The 25543-nt window shown below is 41.5% G+C and overlaps 1 protein-coding gene, 1 long non-coding RNA gene and 1 pseudogene across 4 annotated transcripts; all 3 read left to right on the forward strand.

Moving 5' to 3' along the window:
* The first annotated feature begins 1409 nt into the window (after positions 1-1409).
* Positions 1410-6190, forward strand: LOC133529563 (uncharacterized protein K02A2.6-like; annotated as a pseudogene).
* Positions 6191-10023: 3833 nt separating this feature from the next.
* Positions 10024-25519, forward strand: LOC133529806 (26S proteasome regulatory subunit 10B). Its single transcript, XM_061867617.1, has 9 exons — positions 10024-10205; positions 10431-10550; positions 10938-11074; positions 13483-13581; positions 13847-13996; positions 14954-15077; positions 15454-15664; positions 17116-17281; positions 25363-25519. The coding sequence occupies exons 1-9, from the start codon at positions 10100-10102 to the stop codon at positions 25438-25440; spliced, it is 1191 nt and encodes a 396-aa protein (XP_061723601.1). The 5' UTR covers positions 10024-10099; the 3' UTR covers positions 25441-25519.
* On the forward strand, positions 19805-23268 carry LOC133529808 (uncharacterized). 3 transcript variants are annotated; one of them, XR_009801219.1, is made up of 4 exons: positions 19805-20251; positions 20536-20679; positions 20914-21860; positions 22018-23268. It is a non-coding gene; the product is annotated as an uncharacterized LOC133529808 (long non-coding RNA). The 3 variants fall into 3 exon arrangements; XR_009801218.1 differs by having other exon boundaries at positions 19805-20679; XR_009801220.1 differs by having other exon boundaries at positions 19805-20679; positions 22829-23268.
* Positions 25520-25543: the final 24 nt, after the last annotated feature.

Here is a 25543-nt window from a genome sequence, read left to right on the forward strand (position 1 = left end):
TAATTCTTCCTAAAACTAAGTCTTAATCTGATTGTGCTATTGAGTGAGATACGATTTTTCAAAAGTAACGACTCCGATGACATTCAATTTGTCACTTGTTATGGATAAAACATAGAGGTGACCATAAATGTCGTAAATAAAATAAAATAAAGTGTTTGAACAGAAAAAAATAATTTAACATTAATCTCGCAAATACCGGTACGAAACAGTTACTGGAAACATATTGAATACGCAGGCTTAATCCTGCTCACGTCTCCTGAATCATCCTGTATAGAAACACTTTGGGAACACATCAATTTATTTTGTCAAATAATTTAATTTCAGTTTATAACTTTTTAAATTTTGTTTTGATAGAGAAGCAGACTGTAATGCAACTGGTTGAGATTCTAAATTGGAGGCGTTACAAAATAACTACAACAATATAAAGTTTGCGTATAATAAAATCAAATAAAAAAACAATTCGGTCCGGGCATATCTCACCTTAATTGAAGGTTGTCAATATGTAATAATACATTACAATACAAGTGCGAAAAATAGGAAATTCGAAACGAGTGGCGATAAATAAAAACACGACCGAAGGGAGTGTTTTAAATCGACACGAGTTGCGAATTACCTATTCGCACATGTATCGTACAACTTTTTACAGTACATATGGCCCTTTAAATGTATTACACAGTAACGTAATATACTAATTTTCGCACTAGTGCGGTAAAGTAGCACCATATGTACTGTAAATATATTTTAAAATCGAATTAATGACGTGATTTATATTACAGAATAAGAAATAGCACTTTAGTAAATGTTAATATCCATCAAAGCCATAACCCAGCTGTAACTGTAAATCTATATACAAGGTGGGCCGAAATAACCAGACCAAAAACTACATACAAGGTGTGCTGAAATAACCAGACCAAAAACTATATACAAGGTGGACCGAAATACCCCGCACCGAACCTCCACCAAGTTTGACCATAAAACCGAATGCCTCATTATAGGTTTTTCAATACATCTACCTAAAATATCTCTTTCTCGCTTTCACTTATAGCTTCGTCCTTAACAGACGTAGGGTGAACCACCTTCCACACGATTGAAAGTTCTCGAACCGGACCAAAATTGCGGTCCGGTACGCCCGTCTAGAATGGCTTTGAAAGTGGAACATTGACTTCATTCAGTTTAATCAGAATTTAAAATGCATTCAAACGGCTATTTTAAAGCCATTTACGTTTAGTGGGCACGTTCAAGATCTTAAAACTTATACATCATACCTAATAAATTGAGATTGGGTATTACAAACTTCTTTATTTTCTTAATGTAATTCTGAATTACGAGACGAGATTAAATTTAGATTTGACGTAAAACTGTTTTATATTCTGTTTCAATAGCAGCTAGCTTTCTTAAGTATCTTAGTTTTGTTGTATATGTAATATATGTATACATGTAGCTATAGCGGGTTCGGTGCCTCGACCCCTACTTAAGGTAACACTTCGCATGAATATAACCAGTGTGATTTCAACCGCCGTTAGTTTCACTTGTCCCCTGTCACATACGGAACAGTGGCGACGAATCTACCCGCGTTTTAAAAAAGTGAATAGTACAATGTCTCATTTTGGGATATTAACCAGCTTTGATCATAATACGGGAACGTGGCAGGTGTACAAAAATCGGTTGTCACAATGGTTTATCGCGAATGATATAACCAAGGAAGCCGACACTACCGGAGTGAAGCGGCGCGCGATATTGTTGAGCGCACTCGGCGAGGCTACCTACAAGTTAGCGGCAGATTTAGCCTTGCCTAAATTACTACATGATTTGCCTTATGAAGATATTCTTTGTATTTTGGATGCACACTTTTCCCCCAAACGCTGTATTTTTGGTGAAAGATTTACGTTTTATTCAGCCGTGCAAAAGGAGGGTGAAAGTTACACGGAGTGGGCTGCAAGATTGCGTGGACTGACGGAGCATTGCAGTTTTTCAAACCTCGAAGAAGCATTAAGGGACCGTTTTATAATGGGAATGCTTTCTGGGAAGGAGCGAGAGAAGCTGTTTGCCTTAGAACCTGGCAACGTGACCTTGGCAAAAGCAGTCGAGTTGGCGGAGACCTTGCGCAGCGCACGCGCAGGAGCTACCCCGGCCCAGGCCTCGTCAGCGCCCGAACAACTGTTTAAGATCGCTACGAAACCTAGTGCTAGTGCTAACGCTAAAGTGAAGTGCGCGGTATGTGGTTTTAAAAACCACACCACAGAGCAGTGTCGGTTCGCTAACTATACTTGCAGGAAGTGTAACAAAAAGGGTCATCTGAATAGGATGTGCAAAAAAATTAATTATGTGGGAAACGAGAGTGTCGATGAGAACGGCGATGATGGTGAGTTACTTAATATTCGTACTGTTAATGGCGAGCCAATGACAGAAATAATTGACGTTCACGGGGTAAGAATGAAGTTTCAATATGACTGCGGCTCAGCGGTTACCGCAATTTCGGAACAAGTGTATTTACAATATTTCAAACACGTGCCGCTATCCCAACCAAATAAGCGGTTACATACTTATATAGGCGGAAATATTTCTTGTGTCGGCATCGCCCCATTACTTTTTTCTTTTGGGGTAAACCTCATACGTTTGATGTTCATGTCATCCGTAATGGGGGGCCACCAATTTTAGGTAGGGACTTTATGGCTCACTACGGTCTAGAAATTACCACACCCGTTAATTTTTGTGAAACTTCAAATACCTTTTTAGATAAATTACAAAAACAATATCCCGCGGTTTTCTCTGACGAACTAGGAACTTTCAATAAATATAAAATAAAATTATTTTTAAAAAGTGATTCAAAGCCCATATTTTTTAAAGCGCGTCCCATGGCCTTCGCTTTGCGCCAAAAAGTTGAAAACGAATTAGAGCGCTTAGTACGAGTAGGTATATTAAAACCGGTCGAGTACTCGGAGTACGCCTCGCCGGTAGTGCCGGTCTTAAAACGCGATGGCTCTTTACGTCTCTGTGCAGATTATTCTGTCTCAATTAATAAACAGCTGTTAGTGGAACAGTACCCGTTACCCACTGCACAAGAATTGTTTACCAAATTGCATGGCGGACAGCAATTTAGTAAACTAGATCTCTCACAAGCATACGCGCAGTGTGTCCTTGACGATGAATCTCAAAAACTCACTTGTATCAACACGCACAAAGGGCTATTTCTATATACCAGATTAGTATATGGCTTAGCAAGCGCGCCGGCCATTTTCCAGCGCGTTATGGAGTGCGTGTTGGCAGGTATGGACGGAGTTTTATGTATGTTAGACGACGTGTTGGTGACAGGAGCTAACAGGGAGGAGCATTTAACGAGGTTGCGGGCAGTACTTCAAAGACTGCAAGATGCCGGTCTGACCTTACAAAAAGCTAAGTGTGACTTTTTCAAGGACGAGTTAGAGTATTTAGGATACACTATAAACAAACACGGCTTGAAAAAGTCACCCAAAAAGGTTGAAGCTATTGTAAATGCGCCTACCCCGACTAATGTTGCCAGCTTACAGTCATTTCTGGGCTTAGTAAACTACTATAGAAATTTCGTACCCGGTGCATCGTCACTACTTAGTCCGTTATACCAATTGTTACAGAAGGGAAGCAAATGGGTTTGGAATTCCGTACATAACGATGCCTTTATGGCCATAAAAAAACATTTGAGTTCAGATCAGGTGTTGGCCCACTTTAATCCAAACGCGACTATAATTTTGACTACGGATGCATCCCCGTACGGCCTTGGTGCTCTTTTATCACTTATCGATGCTGATGGCGTCGAACGTCCAGTGTCTTATGCTTCACGAACATTAAATGCCGCCGAGAAACGTTATTCCCAACTACAGAAAGAGGCTACGTCAATCATTTTCGGAGTCCGTCGTTTTCATCAATATTTATATGGTAGGACGATTCCTTTTGTTTTGCGCACTGATCATAAACCCCTTATATCAATATTCGGTCCATACAAAGGAATTCCAGAGGTGTCAGCAAACAGATTACAACGCTACGCTATGTTTCTAAGTGCATATAATTATACAATAGAATACATACGTAGTGCTGATAACAGCGCTGATTACCTTTCCCGCGCAACCCTGCCCGATGACTCATGCACCGGCTCGCAGTCGGGCCACGAAACCAGCGCAGGGGAAGAGTTTATTGACGATCGGGCTTCATACATTAATTTTGTAGTTGATGAAACATTGCCAATCACATTCAATACATTGCGTGAGGAATGTATTAGTGACCTAACTTTAAGGAAAGTGTTAAAATATGTTCAAGACGGGTGGCCTAGGAAAGTGTCTGATTCAGATATCCGGCCCTATTTTTTATGTAGGAACCAACTTTCAGTTGAGAACGGATGTCTTATGCGAGGCCATAAAATAGTGATACCGACAAGATTGCAGACAAAAGTATTAGCTGAACTTCATAAATCACATTTAGGTATCGTAAAGTGCAAAGCGGAAGCACGGAGTAGATTATGGTTTCCGGACATAGATAAGGCAATTGAAAGTACTATTGGGAGTTGCCTAATTTGTTCGCAGCTCCGACCAACACCTCCCCGTGCGCCGTTGGCTGTATGGCCCTACCCTCCGCAGGTATTCTACAGAATACACATAGATATACTCGGACCGGTAAATAATAAGTCGTACTTAGTTGTCGTAGACGCCTATTCTAAATGGGTAGAAGTATATTTTTTGAATAAGACAACTTCGAATGCAGTTATAGCTAAATTGTTTGAGTTCATGTCAAGATTCGGTCTTATGCATACTTTGGTTAGTGATAACGGCACTTGTTTCTCGTCAAATGAGTTCGCGCGTTTTTGTGCGGTAAATGGGATTTCCCATATAACTTCTCCCGCTTATAACCCGACCAGTAATGGGCAGTCGGAAAGCTTCGTAAAGGTGGTAAAAAAAGGTATACGAGCATCATTGCTAAGTAGTAGTGCAAAGGAAGTCGATCAAAACTTATTAAAATACCTATTTGACTATAGAAACTCGGTTCACTCCACTACGGGCGTTTCGCCTGCCCAGTTGGTATTCGGGCGGAAACTTCGTTCGCGCCTGGATTTACTTGTACCTAATGTACTTGCCGCCGCGCCGTCCTCACCGGACACTCTCACTGAGGTTGTAAATTATAAACAGTGTTTGCAGACTAAAGCATATGGTGGCACCAACAAGCAATGTTTTAAGCCAGGTGATAAAGTTCTGTTTAAAAAATATTTCAGTAACGGTAAATTTACATGGAATAGAGGTGTAGTAATGAAGAGATTGGGTAAAACTGTATATATTGTGAAAGACAGTGTAACCGCATTGCAATTTAAAAAACACAAAAATCAATTGATAGCTTTTAGAGGGACAGTGACAAACAACAATCTTAGTGGCACTAGAGACATTGATACTTCTATTGAATCGACATCGGGTGACGAAATTGACCTCTCTCCATCTGAGTTATGCGGTGAGGAACCTGAAATAACTCGTCCAGTGTCAGCGGAGTCTTCACAGTCCCCCACTGTGGAGGGGAGTGGAACCACGCCGACATCTACTGCGACGACTTTACCAGACCTGCAGACATCGAAGGCCTCACCGCCGGCCGCGTCAGCTGATGACGGGGGTCACGACGAGTTCTTCGAAGCACGAGAACAGAGCCACGACACAGAAGGTGTACAAGATGCAGAGACTCAACTCGAAGCCGTAAGTCCGAGTCGAACGGCTGGACAAATGTCGTTGCGTCCTGTCCCTAGGGTCGATTATAAACCGTTTTTTTGTCTTATGTAATTTAGGTGGTAGTTTCTTAATTGTTTAATCAACGATGGATTGTAAAACTATTAGGGGGAGATGTTGTATATGTAATATATGTATACATGTAGCTATAGCGGGTTCGGTGCCTCGACCCCTACTTAAGGTAACACTTCGCATGAATATAACCAGTGTGATTTCAACCGCCGTTAGTTTCACTTGTCCCCTGTCACATACGGAACAAGTTTATTTTCTGTTATTAAATTTAAGTCATTTCTGACCTACATTATTTCTGCTATTTTAAGGCCTAATTTATTTTAATTACTTACTTACTAATACTTAACTAGGATGAAGTGACTTACATACATACGATGACATTTCAAACATTCGTCCAACCCATGTCCTACCGCTACCCTACCCTCCATAATTCGTCCGCCACATTGTAATTTTGGAACATGTTAGGCCAGGGATCGGAAACCGGTATTTTTTGTATGGGAACGAAAACGGTATTTTTTCGTTCTTTGTTAATTACTTCATTTCTAATTAGGCAATCTAATAATACGAAGTCGTTATCTGAAAACACAACTGAGTCCTACATTTAGAGTATAAAATAAACCGAAATATATGGTTATTTCGATGTTTTTGCAAAAAAACCGGTTCCGATCCCTGTGTTAGGCATCGAAGGCACAGATCCATCCAACATTCAGCCATGATTAGATACATTAGATTACTGCAAATAAAAAATCAAAAGACTTGTGACATATAATTCAAAGTCCCGGAAAGTCTTGGCATATATTTCTATACGTACGTACGTACGTGTACGTATGTACTTTAAGACGTTTTATGTCAAAAAGGTTCGAATTCAATTCAATTAATTTATACAAGTATTTTAATTTAGGTAGTCATGTTCTGAAACAAAATTAACGAAACATTACGAATTTACGCTTAAATGAAAATCGTCTATTAAAACGATATTGTGCAAAAAATTTAAAAAAATATAATCTGACCTATATCTAAAGTTAATTTCCTCACATATTAAAAGCTACGTACCGTACTTTTGTGATTACGATATTTTTTTCATGTCTGACACGTCTGTCTCGGTGATATTCGCAAATACTTTCCTAACGCGTCGTAAAAAACCAGCTAGAGTCAGACCAAGCTAAGTTGGCAGCGGTTTTGATAGCCCAGACGGTGCAAATGTTATTTTAAGTAAAAATAACAAATAGATTTTTACATTGCTGGTTTTGAACGCACGCTAAGCCTGGCTCGGCAAAAACACACAATCGCCAGCTCGTGTCATGATGAAAATAAATAATATATACACGGCAACAATATAAATTGTTTTTAGGGTTCCGTAGTCAACTAGGAACCCTTATAGTTTCGCCATGTCCGTCTGTCTGTCTGTCTGTCTGTCCGAGGCTTTGCTCCGTGGTCGTTAGTGCTAGAAAGTTGAAATTTGGCATTGATATATAAATCAATAAAGCCGATAAAGTCGTACAATAAAATCTAAAAATTTAATTTTATTCAGGGTACCTCCCCTACACGTAAAGTGGGGGTGAAATTTTTTTTTCGCTTCAACCCTAGAGTGTGGGATATCGTTGGAAAGGTCTTTCAAAACTAATAGGGGTTTTCAAGAAACATTTTTTGATAAAGTGAATATATTCGGAGATAATCACTCCGAAAGAAGAAAAAAATGTGTCCCCCCCCCCCCCCCTCTAACTTTTGAACCATAGGTCCAAAAAATATGAAAAAAAATCGTGGAAGCAGAGCTTAAGAAAGACATTAAATGAAAACTATAGCGGACATGATCAGTTTAGCTGTTTTTGAGTTATCGCAAAAAGTTTTCCCTTCATAGTAAAAAGACTTACTTTAGTTAGGTACTGATTATGCAAATTTGCCTATTTGTTTAACTCGGGTGAAAAGTACCGTTACATCCCTTGGTTAACAATTTACTATACTTTAAGCTCCAGTTTAGCTTATTGTGACGGAAGAGTAACTACGGAACCCTACACTGAGCGTGGCCCGACATGCTCTTGGCCGGTTTTTTAATTATATAACAGATATCTTTAAGACAAAGAATATTTTCCGATGAAAGGACATACAGGATTAACAGCTCCAACTTTATTTACGGTGTTTGAACACTTAATTATTGAACAAACCGTGATTTTGATTTTGCAACCTGACGTGACACGCGGAAAGCGGTCGCGGAGCTGACTGATGTCCGCTGCGAGCATTGGAGACGTGCGGCGACTTTTTTGCACGCGAGGGACATTTCCTTCTATCTCGATATAGTTATGTGTAGTAAAGCTTGGACAGACTCTATTTACCTGCTGTTGCGAAACCCTATAAATTACACAAGCATTCGTTTTTACAAAAGCAACTATATATTAGTTTCTTTGACCAAAACCTGACTGGTAAAGATCAAATGATGTTTCAGTAAGTACATCAATTCCGAAGAACTTATTGGTACGAGTTGGTGGGCTTTAAACCCGTGACCTTTCGCTTGAAAGTTGCAAGCCTTGTCCAGGCTTCCAGAAGGTTCGTTCCAACGTTCTCTAATGACAGTTAATGTAATAAAATTAAACACCACGGGTTTGAAAAAAAAATGTATTCCTTGGTATTTCTAAAACCGATATAATTATGTTTGTCAAGCCGTCAGTAAAAAAAAACGGCAAATTTAAAATATGTAGGTGCGATGCGTTATCGTCCCATAGAAAATTTTAATTTCGTGCCTTTTTATACTGACAAAGTTGTTTGACTGGCTATAATTATAATTCGGCCAGGAACTCTGTTATTTCAAACAGACAGAGAGAATCATTACTGGCTTTGTCTTACGCTAGTACTAGCACCCAAAAGAAAGGAATGAGTATAGTTCAAAAAGTATAATATATAGCACAGTATAGTTTTCCTAGTTCTTACTACTGACAAGTTGTTTGTAAGACTATAAATTTGTTGTCAATTTACGCTTAATGAGCATAGTAAAGTTATCCTGCATAAATAACAGTCGAGGCAGAATGTTTTCTGAATTAACACAAAACTCCTGGGTCCCGCGATCACGTCTCTGAAAAAAAAAATAAGCCACGTCTTTAATATATTTAGGCGGGAAACTGAGCAATATGGCGGACGCGAGTCACGCGTTATTTTTATTTGTAATGTACAATCTTGTGAAGTCGTGTGCGGTGAAATATTGTAATTTTGTGTAAGTCCCAAGGCAGTTTCGTTTTATTTCAACTTTATTCTTTGATGACCTAACAGCAAAGTGTAGCTAGTTGATATTATAATAAGACAATTAAAAAATATGATACACCTATTTGTTTAACTTATTTTAATATGGCACTTCGTCTTTTGTTTTAATTTTCATTTTTAGCCTTTCGACGACTTCCTTATTTGACTTCCGCCAGCATAGGCAAAGCAGTTTCTGGATCGGTGTATTCCCTCTCCGCTCCTTCTCTTGCCAGTTCGTCTGCGTTTTTATTTCCTGTTACTCCTCGGTGTCCGGTACTTATGCCACCGTGGCACTTTTCGACTATCGAATTCAATTCTTTGAATTATTTCGCCATTAACGCTGTGTCGGTCTAAGGAGCGCCAGTTTGCTGCGTGTTGTCTTGTTCTTGTCCTTAATCTTTCGCGCGCTTCGCATTTTCATACAGAGCGGCTACCGGGAAAATCGAAATTCGTCAATTTCGGGCATTTTTCTCTGTCACTCTAATTACGTCTTAGTGAGAGTAAAAGAGAAAGATCCCCGCAATTTGTGAATTTCGGTTTTCGCGGTAGGCCCCCAGACATCTGCCTGGAACACACTGGCATACGTGCTCAGTGGCACAGATACTTTCACTCCCAGTTTTAGAATTCTTGACCCACCTTACCAATAACTCGCTAACTGGCCCTTGAAGTAAAGATGTATAAGTCGCCGAGTTCACGAAATGTTCTAAAACTAAAGGGCCCAAAAAATCTTCAAAGAAACGCATGCAAATTCTGACGGCTTAGGTACCGCGAACACCAAAGTTCGCAAATTGCGGACATCTTCCCTGTCACTCTAATTACGCCTAATTGGAGTTCTAAACCCCAAAGGTTGGGTCAATTGGAACACGGTGTATATATTGTTTGGCCCAGGACTGTTGCATTTCAAACATAGACAGAGAGAATTATTCTGTCTTTGTCTTACGCTAGTACTTGCACTACTAGTATTTCTCATTGTTCAACGCTTTTGTTGCCATACGAAATAAACCTATAACCAGAATCCAGGGCAGACGCAAAATATTGTTAAAAAAAAACAAACGTCGAAACGAAACGTCAAATGACTTGAGATTTGTGTTGCAGTGTATTCGAGTTTGATTTAATTTTTAACTAAAATGCCCGCTGGAACGTCTACCATGGACCCCTTGAGGGAAAAGGGGTTTCAAGATTACAGAAAGAAGTTGATGGAACACAAAGAAGTCGAGTCTAGACTCAAGGATAGTAAGTAAACCGTTTTTAGTGTTCGATTATTGCCGAATCATCATTAACTTTTTCTGTAAAACAATGAACTTTGAACATTATTTATGTTTGTTTATACTTTTTACTCTAAAATATTGTTAATTCGTCGTGGTTTAATCGATATTTACGTTAATATTGGTGTTTGTAGCATAAGATTTAGGTTACCTGTTTGTTTCTGTACTAATATCTAAATTTTTGTGCTTTCAGTGAGAGAACAGTTAAAAGACCTGACAAAACAGTATGATAAGAGTGAAAACGACCTAAAAGCCCTACAGAGTGTTGGTCAAATTGTAGGAGAAGTACTGAAACAACTAACAGAAGAAAAGTGTAAGTATTTTACTGCTACCATTACCACATATGAATATGAATGAAAATTCACTTAAATCTAAGGTTCGATCGAAGTTAATTTTATGTATTAATAAGTTTTTTTATAAATTTCCATTTTGGGTTGAGTTGGTAAGGTTTAATCCAAATGCACATTCCAGGCTAATCCTACCTATAACAGTGGTATTAAAACTTTTCAAAAATTATATTTACTTGTTGAGACTTATTATGATCAGAGAACTCTATTATTTAAAAAAAAAACTCCACTTTGCATCTAGTAGTGATATTATTGTACATGTTTTTTTCCACCACCTTTTTTCTCACAATGCAACTAAATTCAGGCTCATATTTTACTGATTTGTTCATAAATATATTATTTTTCTATTCCAGTCATTGTGAAAGCAACCAACGGTCCTCGCTATGTTGTTGGCTGCCGGCGTCAACTGGACAAGAACAAGTTGAAGGGAGGCACCCGTGTGGCCCTGGATATGACTACACTTACCATCATGAGGCATTTGCCAAGAGAGGTAAGCCTTATCTGGTTACTGTAGAAGCAACCAATGGTCCTCGCTACATTGTCAGCTGCAAGCATCAGCTTGAACAAGCACAAACTGAAGGCAGGCAGGGCCCTGGATATGACACTCACCGTCATGATGCATTTGCCGCAAGAGGTAAGTTGTTAGTTTATTGTGAAAGCAACCAGTCCTCGCTATGTTCTCAGCTGCAGGCATCATCTGGACAAGCACATTGTTTATCACGAGTTCAGTTACTTGCTACTTGTGTTTAGGGCCAAATGTATGCACTAAACACTAATCATGTGTAAAAAGGCCCTGGTATGAAGGACAGTTCCAATTATCCGAGAATCACACGTACCCATATTGACATAATAATTTTCCCGACATAAAATGTCTATTTTCAAAATTAAGTATTTATTTATTTAAACTTTATTGCACAATATAGTAAATAAAGTACAAATGGCGGTCTTAATACCTAAAGGTATTTTGTACCAGTCAACCATCAGGCTAAACAGAAACAGTAGTCATGCAGGCATTCTTTCTTTTTCTTTTCATCCTGTGACCCCCTGCTCGGGTGTAGGGCTCGAACCATTTTTTCTACTGACTCCGGTCCTGGGCAGCTCGGGTAACCTTCGCCCACCCCATCCCTAATACACCCAACTCTTGCTCCACGGAACGGCGTCAAGTAGATTGACGTTGAAGAGGGAAGCCATATTTGGTACACTGATGGTTCCAAGAAAGGCAGTGATGTAGGATGTGGGATCTATGATGAGAGACCTAAGTTCAGAGCTAGCGTCAGCATGGGCACACAGGCCTCAATCTTCCAGGCAGAAGTCTACGCCATCAACAAATGTGCGGAGATTAACCTGGATAGGAACCTAAGACACCAACATATCTACATCAACTCAGACAGCCAGGCTACTCTTCTGGCACTAGAATCCCTTGAGTCAAACTCAAAACTAGTCCAGAACTGTAAAACAAACCTAAATGCACTGGCTAACTCCAACAAAGTCATACTTAGATGGGTACCAGGGCACTCCGACATTAACGGAAACGAAGAAGCGGACGAACTTGCTAGAAAGGGCGAAGACACACCCCTGGTCGGCCCAGAACCATGCATATTCTCTGCTCAGGAACTTAGAAAAAACAAGAGCAATCGATTGGTGGAAGTTCGTCAAAGGACAAGAACACTCGAAAGCTCCAATCAAAGGGTTCAACAACAAATTTGCTAAGGAGCTCTTAGAGCTCAAAAGACACAAAACCTGCGCGGTGACCAGAATATTGACTGGACACTGCAAGTTGAACAAACACATGTTTCAAATTGGGAAGAAACAAGACGCGACATGCAGGTTCTGCAAGGAGTCGGAGGAGACTGCACATTCTGTTCCTGTGGACCACTAATGTCAAAAAGAAGTACCCACTTAGGGCGGCACGTATTGCAACCCTATGAGGTACAGAACATTACGGCCCAAAGAATCTGGAATTTCCTGGATTCAACGGGCATCAGTAATGAACTTTAAAGGTCTGTCACAATAGATCATTACCTGGTCGACGTGGCACTTAAAGGCCCAAAAACCCCACTAATAAATTTAGGCTGACCATGTGTCCGTTTTCCGGGCATCTTCCAGGTCATGGCCACCTTGGATAGTTGGGTGTCAGGCTTCCCGAGGATAAGCCCAATTCAAAGCCATTTGCGCGTTTGTATCTCCTTATGTACGGGTGCTTGTCCGGTTATTCTCCATAAGTGGGCGTTTGTGATCCAGTTAGGCCAAAAGATGCGCTGAATTTGCCTTCAGCATTTGTTCATAAACACTTGGAGTTTTGTCATTAGGTCTTTGCGGACAAACCAGGTTTCGCACCCATACAGTAACACGGCCTTTACATTGGAAATGAAAATCCTCACTTTAGTTCTGCTCGTCAGGGTAGAGGAGTTCCACGCAGGTTTAAGCTGGCTGAATTCGGCTCGGGCTTTGTTTATTCGTGTTTCAATGTCAGCTTCCGTGCCTCCACTCTGGTCGAAAATACTGCCAGACAATACAGGTGCAGGCACTAAACAAAAAAAAAACAGAAAAAGTGACTTAAAACAAGCTAAATAGCGATAAATAATATATACTAATGGTAATAAACTTACATAAATATACTATAATAAAATATACTTATAATGTGCACAGAATTTGCAACAACCTTCGTGAACGTTCACGAAGTTAAGTCGACGGCGATATGCAGATTTGTGGTCATTCTTCGAGTCCGATAATAAATCTAGTGCTGTTATTAAGATCTAGATTGTACAGAGAAACTTGTGTGATATTCCCGTAATACACATCAGCATAATCTACAATAGGTAACACAAGTGCCTGAACAAGGAGTAGGAGAAAGTATGTGATTATTTAAGCCTAACTTTTTCTTGTAACTTGTTCCAGGTGGACCCATTAGTATACAACATGAGCCACGAGGACCCCGGAGATGTCACATATAGTGCTATTGGCGGTCTACAGGAGCAGATCAGGCAGTTGCGTGAGGTATGGAGTAGAATATTATATAAATAATAGTATTCCACTGGCTCCACATAAAACCAGCATCGGTTGACTACTCTAGTTGTGCCATTTCGGCTTCACATCTCTGTTTCCACTGTTTTCTTTATCTTTCCTGTATTTACTATATGTGTTATTTGTATTGATGTGTTGTCTGAATAAATGATTTTTATTCTATTCTATTTGAGTTACTGTTTTAGTTTTTAGATATTAAGACATGCAACTCTTTTTAAGACAATGTTTTTATGAACAGGTCATTGAACTGCCCCTGATGAACCCCGAGTTGTTTGTTCGAGTGGGTATCACTCCGCCCAAAGGTTGTCTGCTGTACGGGCCTCCTGGCACCGGGAAGACATTGCTGGCCAGGGCTGTGGCTTCACAACTCGATGCGAACTTCTTGAAGGTTAGTGTTGCTTGTTGTTTCATTGCTTATAAGTTTAGTCCCTAACTTCCTATAAAGATAAAATAAAGTTTAATAAGTAACTTAATAACATCATAACATACAATTAACAGTTGAATTAAGACACTTATGAGTCATAAGTTGTAACACACTTGACCATTGGTTTGTAATTGGTTTTGGACCCGGGTACATCCTTAAACTACGTCCAAAAAAGAGGTATGGGCACTGTGGATGTCATCTTGCTTTGTGTGGTAGGGCACAGCACAGCGGATGTCATTCCAGCTCTAGAGCAGAGCCTAACTGGGGAAGTACCTCCACCTTATAGAAAACCGCAGCCAAATAACACTAGATCCTACTCATAGTGTTGTGTTCCTGTCGGTGAGTAAGGTTGCCAGCGCTCAACAAGGGTGAGGAGTGTTAGGGTCAACGCGTATGTAACTCCTTTGGAGTTGCAGGCGTACATAGGCTATGGACACTGCTTACCATCAGGCGGGCCGTAAGCTTGTTTGCCGCTGACCTAGTATAAAAAAAAGCTCAGTTCTCTTGAAGCCTTCGGCTTGCCCACCAGACGTTTCACGTAAACCTCATTTTTACAAGCTTTTATTTAACTTGCAATGCTTGTATGTATGTATGTTCGAGTCACATCTTGCAAGCTATATTAGATCCACTTCCCATTATTGATTGAGCGGAAAGTTCACATACATAAATTGGGTCACGATGCAATATTATGGGGCCATCGAACTGATCTGATGATGAGACAGCACGTGGCCATAGGAACTCTGATAAAACAATGCAACCTCATTGTGTCTGGGATTGTTAGAATTGTCTTGACAAGTATTAGTTGTCTGTTGAAAGAAAAGTACAGTCAGCTATCAAATCTTGTATCAAAATGAAATTTTTGTCAGAAAGCTTATTTTACTCCTTTCAAAGTGTGTTTGGTAAAATTGTGAATGATCCCAGGTGGTATCATCGGCCATCGTGGACAAGTACATCGGAGAATCAGCGCGTCTGATCCGCGAGATGTTCAACTACGCGCGCGACCACCAGCCCTGCATCATCTTCATGGACGAGATCGACGCCATCGGTAAGTTATACTTGACCTGGGACTAGGGCTGCCATCCGTCCGGGTTTTCCCGGATTTGTCCTAGTTTGGAGGCCGTCCGGGGGAGGTGTCAAGAAGTGTCTGGGGAAAACCCGGACACTTTTCATGTAAAACACATTAAAACTACATGTAAAATTAAAGGTCTTGTTTTTTAAAAATATTATTTTCGGACTCGTCCGAGGAAAAAATGCGATTTACGCCAAATGTTCGGGTTTTTTTGAATCTTTGTCCGGGTTTGGCGAAATTCGAGATGGCAGCCCTACTTGGGACCTGGGGGTAAAACTGGTATTTACGGTACGGGGGTGATAAGCTAATTAAATATGTCTAAGATCAATGAAAATAATGTTGTCATTCCCAGGTGGCCGTCGGTTCTCCGAAGGCACGAGCGCCGACCGCGAGATCCAACGAACCCTGATGGAGCTCCTCAACCAGATGGACGGCTTCGACTCGCTCGGCCAAGTCAAGATCATCATGGCCACCAACCGGCCCGACACGCTGGACCCCGCGCTGCTGCGGCCCGGCAGGCTGGACCGGAAGATCGAGATACCGCTGCCCAACGAGCAGGCCAGGTCAGGACAGACTGACTAACTTTCTAGGATCAGGCAGATAGACGTTGACTGCGGCTGAGTTGAAATTGTCTCGGTCAACTGGCTATCCGAATAGCCAGATGAGGTACAGACAGAGCTTTCGATTTCAAATGAAAATCATAATCAAGGCCCGGAAACCGGTTAAATTTCTCAACCGTTGTACTTGGTGCAAAACCTTTTAATTTCGGTTTCGCTCGAAAAACCGTTAATTTTAATCCGCTATTTATGAGAACAATTCTTGTCAAATTAACCGGTTTAGAGCAATACAAACTGGTTTCTTCTCATGTTGGTGTCTATGTTTAGGTGGCACACCAACAGGGCCGGCTGGCAGTTTCGTCACTCGTCGAGTAAACCGGTTTTTTTTAGTTTACAATAAAGTTCTTAAAACGTTCGCGTTCTCATAAAAGTTCGGAGGAAACCGGAATAAACCGGTATTTTATAAACCGGTTCCGAGCCGTGATAATAATCAACCGGTTGTACATTATTACACTCGGGCAGATGTTTCATCATGCTTTTAATTGTAGTTTTATGTTTGTGTCATTAGCTAAACCAGTATAATTTTGCTTTAAAGTTAGTTAATAACGAAATGACAGGTGAAATACGGTCGAAGCTAAAATGCAGACCGTAACAAATGGCGCCACATATTTTTTACGCTTTTTCGCTAGCTTTAATATTTAATAAGTTATTAATACCTTATTAAGGTATTAATACCTTATTAAATATTAAGGGAGAAATTGAATTAAAATCAATTCTTCGCATTATTTAACTTTGCCACTTTATCCGTTTTAAAAAATATTGATCCTAGGGAAAAGTAATCCCATGTTTCTTGTAGGAAATTTTATGTAAATTATTTATCTATAAGAATTTTATTTGCTATGGGTCATACTTTACAAATTATTTACGATAAACTAAAAAAAAAACTTGAGAATTGATTGTAATTAACTTTCCCTTTAATATCTTTTTAAATGCAGCACAAGTTAGTCCTCCTCCGCGCATATGCATAGTTTTTATAATATATTGTTATTATATATTACCTATATGTTGTACATTGATATTATATGTTATATTTATGTATATATATATTGGTATTTATATAGCAATATGGCTATATATGTGTAGTACCTAATATAATTTGTGTAACATTGTAAATAATGTTATTAATGTCCAAAGTTGTAAATAGTTTTTTAAAATTACTTGTATTGTTGTCATTTCTTTTGAATTATTTTTCTCACTGCACCCACATTCGTAAATTTCTGTTTTGCCCTATGGTAGACTGGTAGAGAATGCCTTAGGCATTAAAGGCATTAAGTCCGCCATTTGTACTTATTTTTATTGTGCAATAAAGTTTAAAATAAAATAAATTTTTATATGTATACATGACCTAGGCGTGTGCATTATATTTTTGACATTAAAACAACAACAATTGTTTACAGGCTCGAGATTTTGAAGATCCACGCTCTACCAATCGCGAAGCACGGCGAGATGGACTACGAGGCCGTCGTCAAGCTGTCCGACGCCTTCAACGGCGCCGACCTGCGCAACGTGTGCACCGAGGCCGGCCTCTTCGCCATCCGCGCCGAGCGCGAGTACATCATACAGGTGCGTGCCACTCCTGCGAGGCCGGCCTCTTCGCCATCCGCGCCGAGCGCGAGTACATCATACAGGTGCGTGCCACTCCTGCGAGGCCGGCCTCTTCGCCATCCGCGCCGAGCGCGAGTACATCATACAGGTGCGTGCCACTCCTGCGAGGCCGGCCTCTTCGCCATCCGCGCCGAGCGCGAGTACATCATACAGGTGCGTGCCACTCCTGCGAGGCCGGCCTCTTCGCCATCCGCGCCGAGCGCGAGTACATCATACAGGTGCGTGCCACTCCTGCGAGGCCGGCCTCTTCGCCATCCGCGCCGAGCGCGAGTACATCATACAGGTGCGTGCCACTCCTGCGAGGCCGGCCTCTTCGCCATCCGCGCCGAGCGAGAGTACATCATACAGGTGCGTGCCACTCCTGCGAGGCCGGCCTCTTCGCCATCCGCGCCGAGCGCGAGTACATCATACAGGTGCGTGCCACTCCTGCGAGGCCGGCCTCTTCGCCATCCGCGCCGAGCGAGAGTACATCATACAGGTGCGTGCCACTCCTGCGAGGCCGGCCTCTTCGCCATCCGCGCCGAGCGCGAGTACATCATACAGGTGCGTGCCACTCCTGCGAGGCCGGCCTCTTCGCCATCCGCGCCGAGCGAGAGTACATCATACAGGTGCGTGCCACTCCTGCGAGGCCGGCCTCTTCGCCATCCGCGCCGAGCGAGAGTACATCATACAGGTGCGTGCCACTCCTGCGAGGCCGGCCTCTTCGCCATCCGCGCCGAGCGCGAGTACATCATACAGGTGCGTGCCACTCCTGCGAGGCCGGCCTCTTCGCCATCCGCGCCGAGCGCGAGTACATCATACAGGTGCGTGCCACTCCTGCGAGGCCGGCCTCTTCGCCATCCGCGCCGAGCGCGAGTACATCATACAGGTGCGTGCCACTCCTGCGAGGCCGGCCTCTTCGCCATCCGCGCCGAGCGCGAGTACATCATACAGGTGCGTGCCACTCCTGCGAGGCCGGCCTCTTCGCCATCCGCGCCGAGCGCGAGTACATCATACAGGTGCGTGCCACTCCTGCGAGGCCGGCCTCTTCGCCATCCGCGCCGAGCGCGAGTACATCATACAGGTGCGTGCCACTCCTGCGAGGCCGGCAGCGACTTGTACACATTTTGGTTGAAATAATGTAAGATTGTTTTGAGCCTAGCTCGTTTTAGGTACAGATATACTGATCTCTTTTAAGGTTTACAGAGGTACGCTGAAGGTACAATATAACTGCATACTTTTTCATAAGATTTCATAAGTCCACCCGCCATTCTGACGTCGGAACCTTCGACGACCTTTTTTGTTAAATATCTTGTTTGAGGGAGAGGTACACTGGTTTCTATTAAACATACACTGAGGTACACGGAAGGTACGACATGTTTATAAATATTTAGTTGAAATTCGCTGAGGTCCACCCGCCATTCTGACGCTCACCAAATTAATGCTCAGCTAGCAAATGCCTGCATTCCCCGCCTAGACAATAATACAAGAGTTAGACCAAGCTAAGTTGGCAGCGATTTTGATAGCACAAACTGTGCAAGTGTAATTTAAAACGACGAATTTCTATGAAACTATGACGTTTAAAATAATACTTTCACAGTCTGTGCTATTAAAACCGCTGCTAACTTAACGTGCCCTATTTTTTACTAATTAAATCTATATACTTATGTCTAAAATACACAAGAAAGAAGTAAAATTTTAAGTATTTTTATGACGCTTTTCGTCATATGTCATATGTCTAAATGTCTAATTTAGTTAGATCAGTGGGGTGACACTGATCCTTTCGGGCGTTCTCGGCTCAGCTCAGCATTGCTCCGAGCAATCATTTAGCGTTGGCACAACTTCGGTCATTCGCGGATGGTCTATAACGCAAAATGACTACTGTAATATTTTGTCTATATCGCCATTGGTCTAGAACGCAAAATGACCACAACATTTTATATAGGTAGGTTAGGTTCGTTAGGTATCTTCAAATGGCTGAAGGCCAAACAGTACAGAATAGCTCCGTCGACATCGCTATAAAATTAAGATAAAACGGAAAAAATTATGTCGGCATTTTGCGTTCTAGTCCGTTAGAGCGGTAGACTATAACCGATGTAGGTAAAATATTACACTAGTCATTTTGCGTTCTAGACCGTCCGCGAATAACCCCACAACTTTTTTTTTTTTTTTTTTTTTTTTTTTTTTTTTCTTCTGGCTTTTACTCCCTGCCAATTTGCACAGGGTGAATTCGCCAATGTCGGTGTTGACTTTCACACGAGAGGAGAATGTTCGGTAATATTTTGAGCTTGTGGAAGGATGTGGTAGGGAGAACCTAAAAAACAAATAATTGTTATGGACATCACAAACGAACACATGACGTATACAATTGTTAGCAAATAAGCGGGAAGCGGATGACAGAACGTTAATAGTGCCAACATGAAGGAAGTGAGAGAGAAGAAAACCATATAAATGTATAATGTAGAGTGTGTATAAAATTAAAGATATATAATTAGGTCTGAAAAGATAATACTTTATTTATAGTTTAATGTTATTTGCTTGTAAATATTTAATTAGGATAGAAGTTAGAATAGGATCCATGTAACAAAGTAGCGAGCTGAAGCATATAGGTCGTGGAACATTATCGGGCAATACATCGTACAGTGAGTAGCTACACTTTGAGCATGCAAAGAAAATGTGGTCCAAGTTGCCCTCATCAAGCCCACAATCACACAATGAGTTCGCACGAACACCTATCATAGCCAGAAATAACGGAGTACATACTTTGCCCAAACGTAAACGACAGATGGTGGATATTACCCATTTCGGAGACGTACGGAATCGATAGAACCACGGTTTTCGAGATATACGAGGTTGTATACAGCCATAATGTCTACCTGTCACTAATCTCGAGATATCCCATTGCTCCTGCCATGTATTAAATAGATCCGACAGTGAACCACTCAGAAGGTCTGTACTGTAAATATCCTCTTTTATTAATCCAATGTCAATAGCTCGTTTTGCCCATGTATCAGCCATCTCATTGCCGCTAATACCACAGTGGCTTGGAACCCATCCGAGAACAATATTTAGGCCCCTTAATTCACACCTACGCAGTACAGCTTTGATTTCTAAAATCAAAGGAAATTTGGCTCTAAGTTTGAATTGGTTGCCTACAATAGCCTGTAGGCAGCTTCTACTATCAGAGAAGATAATAGTTTTTTTAATACTATGGGTCTCTGCATATTTGGCAGCTTCAAGAATAGCAACTGCTTCACCTGTGAAAATCGACGCTTGAGGAGGACACCTAAATGAGAGGACAATATTGTACCGAGGAATCCACACTGCTGCTCCCACACATCTTGCAGGATCCACCTTTGAAGCGTCAGTATAAACCGGTAAATAATCTTGCCATTTATCTAAAAATGTATTAAATTTGTTGTTTGCTGCAGGATCATTTTTGAAAATTCCTATGTCTAATATAACTTTAGGGGTATATATTAGGGTTTCAAATGCCGCTTCAAATAAAGGATTAGTGCCGGATGTATATAAACTTGGGTAAATATTAATTAATTTTGAAAAAGATATCATTATTTTAGGAGAAGTTTTATGTGTCCAATATTGGTTTTCAGTGAGTTCCAGTGCAAGTGACCGCAAACGTGGAAGCAGCAAATGGTTGTAGTAAGAACTGGCTTTGATTAAAAATCTATCGGCAAGATATTGTCTGCGGAGAGACAAAGGAGGCTCAACACCTTCCACCTGCATGGCGTTCTTGGGAGAAGAACGCATAGCTCCGAGTATGATCCTCAAACATTTAGCTTGTATGAGATCTAATTTACCTAGTCCATCCTTATTGCAAGGTTCCATTAAAAATGACCCATAGTCTATATGACTGCGTATGATGGCATTGTAGAGTAGCTTCTGACAATATGGATGTGAGCCCCACCAAACACCTGACAATGCTCGCAGAATATTGATATTTTTTTCACACTTACCTATTATATACTTGTGATGTGAAATGCCAGACATTTTGTGATCTAAAATGACACCTAGGAATTTTACTGACTCCTTACTTGGAATCATAACACCGCCATAACGGACATCTGCAGCAGGCATGATTCTTCTGCGACTGAACGTGACTACACAACTCTTTGTTGGCGATAGAGTAAGACCATGTTCATCAAGCCAATCCTTGAGGTAACCCAGAGCTGTGTTCAAACTAGCAGCGGTTTTATCTATTGACTTTGCTGAGGTGTATAAGACCAGATCATCAGCATACTGCAAGATATTACAGAAGGATAAGACAGATTGCTCCAAGTCGTAGGTGTAGATACTGTAAAGCAGAGGGCTGAGTACAGATCCTTGCGGGAGACCCCGCCACAAAGTCCGAGGTGGATGATAAGAATTACCATTCCTAATTTTAATTGACCTACCCATAAACAACTTGGTGACAATATGTACAATCTTCGCGGGAATGCTCAGATGTAGCATTTTTGCCCTGAGCACCGGAAGAAGGACATTGTCGTAAGCCGCAGAGATATCTAGAAAACATCCTAGCAGATATTCGTTTTTTGAAAAGGTAAGTCGGATATCAGTTGTTAAAATGTTTAAACTGTCCATTGTACTACGGCCCTTTCGGAAACCAAATTGAGTGTCAGCTAGAATGCCCTTATTTTCTGCAAACCATTCCAGTCTATTTTTAACCAGGTGCTCCAGTATCTTTCCCATTGTTGCAGAAAGAGCAATCGGCCGATATGAGCTAGCCTCGTCTGGGTTTTTAGACGGTTTTAGGATTGGAATAATTACTTGGGTCTTCCAGTCTCCTGGGATCTCCCCCGTGTCAAAGGCATGGTTTAGGATACCAAGTAGATATTCCTGTGATGATGTATTTAACTTGGTCAAGAAACAATATGGTATGCCATCCTCTCCAGGTGTAGTATTCCTTAGTCCATTAAGCACTACACTAAGCTCTGAGAATGAGAAAGGCTTATCCAAGTCGTTGGAGGTGCATAGCAACGGGGGAAGTAACAAGCAGGATGCTTCGGGGACAGTTGGAGGGGCAAGTCTATCTGCGAACTCTGATAGCCAGGGGGAATCCGTGGTAGTCTTAGACTCTGGATTAAATGAACCCCTGAACCTCTTTACGTTTCGCCATATAAGTGTTGAGGGGGTTCTAGGAGATAAGCTCTCGCAAAATCCCCTCCATCCCTTCTTCTTAGCCTTTGCTAGGAAACGCTTTGTACGGGCCGAGATTTTTTTAAATGAAATAAAGTCATCCAAATTTCCTGACTCATTGAAAGCTTGCTCCGCAGCATTTCTTTTTTTTACGGCTGCTGTGCAGTCAGCGTTCCACCACGGGGGTGATGGAATTTTATGTTTAACAGCTCTCTTTTTTGGGATAAACTTATCGGCAGCTTCTAATAAAACATTTTTAAATTTTAAATATTTTTCGTCTTGACTAATTTCGCTCGTGTCCCACTCTTTTATATTTTCCTCTACATAAAAAGCATAATTGGGCCAGTCTGCTGATTGTATTTTGTGTTTCAGCAGCGGTTCAGGGGAAGGAGATGGAAGAATAGATGAAGGCTTAGTGATAATAATAGGGAAATGGTCACTGCCAAATGACTGGCGTAATACCCTCCAGGATAATAAAGAAGATAAACTAGGAGAACAAACAGATAAATCGAGAACTGATTGGGGATTCTGGCCTGGGTATACCCGATGCGTGGGAGTTCCATCATTAATAACTCCCACATTGATGTCATCGAACAGATCCAGCAGGGCTGACGAAAACGAATCTGAATGGTATGATCCCCAGGAGATATTGTGACAGTTAAAGTCTCCTAAAATTATAAGAGGAGGTGGGACAGATGTGAGAATAGATTGTAATTCATCTATATCAACTTCTTCAGGATGGGGGATATATATAGAGATGAAATTAATGCCCATAACCTTGGCAGCTACGGCATTAATCCCATCCGAGTGAGGGGGGATCGGAATTTGGAAGAAAGGGTAACAGCGCTTGATCAATAACGCGCATCCGGCGCGTCCGTCACTACGGTCTTCCCGGAGACATGAGAAGCCCGGGACTCTAAAAAGAGCGCCGGGACGCAACCATGTCTCCGAAATAGCCGCAACAGACACGGCGTGGTCGTTGATGAGCTGAATAAGGTCAGGTTTTTTTGGTATGATACTTCGACTATTCCATTGTAGAAATGTGACCGGGGGGGCCATTGTGGAATGTAAGTCTCTCCGCGAGTGTAACCATTAAGGGTGCAACGTCGTTCGGTAGGAAATCGCTCCATTTAGCGATGATGTTTGTTAAAAATTTCAAACAGAGTTCCATTAGGTCTTCATTGGGAGTGATTCTATTGTAAGAAGAAGAGCCATTCAGAGCTTGACCATTGGGGAGTTGAGGTGGGGGGGTTCGGACGATATTGTTGTGAGCTTCTCTATCATAACCCGGGGACAGAGGGACCCTCGTCCGGGGTGCTCGGTATACGGTCTTACGATACGAAGTGGTGGGCGGAGGAGTGGGCATGGAAGTATTAGGGTGGCATGGGGACTGGGAAGATCGGGAAGAGTCTGTAACCTGCTCAAACATGACTCTTGCTATATCTGAATATGGTCTGCGAACTGCTGAAAACTGTGCTGCTGCTTCTGCGTATGAGATGTTCTGCTCAGACATGGCAAGTTTAATGGCTTTTTGTCTACCATATTCATTGCATACTTTATCTGTAGCAAAATGCCTACCTGTACAAAAGATACATGTCACATGTTCTGGTGCTACATTGCATCCATCACCGGGGTGTTTCTGTGCACACTTATAACATCTAGCATCAGACCGGCACTGTGTTTGAATATGACCAAACCTAAGGCACTTCCTGCATTGAATTACTGGCAGTTGATATACTTCTACCACTAGAGAGGTGTAATAGGCGAAGATTTTCGACGGTAAGGATTGCCCTTCGAAAGTAACTACAACTGATTGGGTTGGCACCCAGGATGAGGAACCATCATTGTTTGCCACCTTCCGTTGCAGACGGCGAGCCTTAAGAATCTTCCCTTTGCCTTCTTTGAGATTCGTACCATTGACTAATTCCTCCATAGTCCAATCCGAAGGAACTCCACGAACAACTCCCATACGCGATACATGGTATGAGGGGATATCAGCTGTAAACTTATTTTTGTCAAGTAATGGGTGCTTTAAGAAGCTATTTGCATCAGCTGCTGTGGAGAAAGTAACTGCTACTCTGTTGCGACCTACCGACTTAATACCACCTTCCTTCTGGATGTTGTTTACATTTCCTTGAGTAAGCAAAAGGCCTACATTGATGGGTTTCAGAGAGGCATTGGACGATGGAGCGGACTCTCTAGAGACATGAACTATAAATGGTCCATCATCTTCGGCATTGTACTCTCGGTATTTGCTGTCTAGACTGGGGTGTTTGTATAAATGTGGGTTGAACTCGACTGTATTATTTTCATTTACCTCAACTGGATTATTTTTATTAAACTCTGCCACATTACTATTATTAGGTTCGACTGTATTATTTGTATTGCCCAACTGCTTGCTAGTCTCTATCGGGTCGATTACAATTTTTTTTGGGGAAGGCTCCAGCTGGGTCGGTGACAAATTCAAGTTGCGTTTACGTGAGGTTGTCTCCCAATTCATGTCATTATCACCGGCCTCATCTGGAGGCTTCCCCTTTTCATTCCCATCCATCCAAACGTCTACAGTATTAACCTACTGTATTGTGTAAATATACCACCACCTGATTAGTAAATAAGGAAAGTTGTTTTATTTATGGGAATAACCTAAAAACGAACCACTCACTCAACGCGCTACTCCTCCTAGCGATAAGCACCCCACAACTTGACGTCCCTTTGCGTGCATGACTTGAATTTTGACAATCCTAAATAGCCGAAAGGGATAGTGCCATACATTAGAAAGGGACGGCATGATTCGTCCCTGAATCGCTGTCAAACTTCGGGTTTTGTAGGAAGAGGCATTACTGTAGGGTAGTACTATTATTTATTGTGGTAAGATTTTTATTAATTTAGTTTAATTTATTTTCCAGGAGGATCTGATGAAGGCGGTCCGCAAGGTGGCCGACAACAAGAAGCTGGAGAGCAAGCTGGACTACAAGCCCGTTTAAATGTATTTTATATTGTATCGCGTTAGCGAATATTATAAAACTATGTTACTCTAATAAACGTCTAGTAATTCTCTAACAAGGTATATCATTTGAAAGAAAACTA

Source organism: Cydia pomonella, chromosome 21 (genome assembly GCF_033807575.1).
Source record: "Cydia pomonella isolate Wapato2018A chromosome 21, ilCydPomo1, whole genome shotgun sequence".
NCBI classification, from domain to species: Eukaryota; Metazoa; Arthropoda; class Insecta; order Lepidoptera; family Tortricidae; genus Cydia; species Cydia pomonella.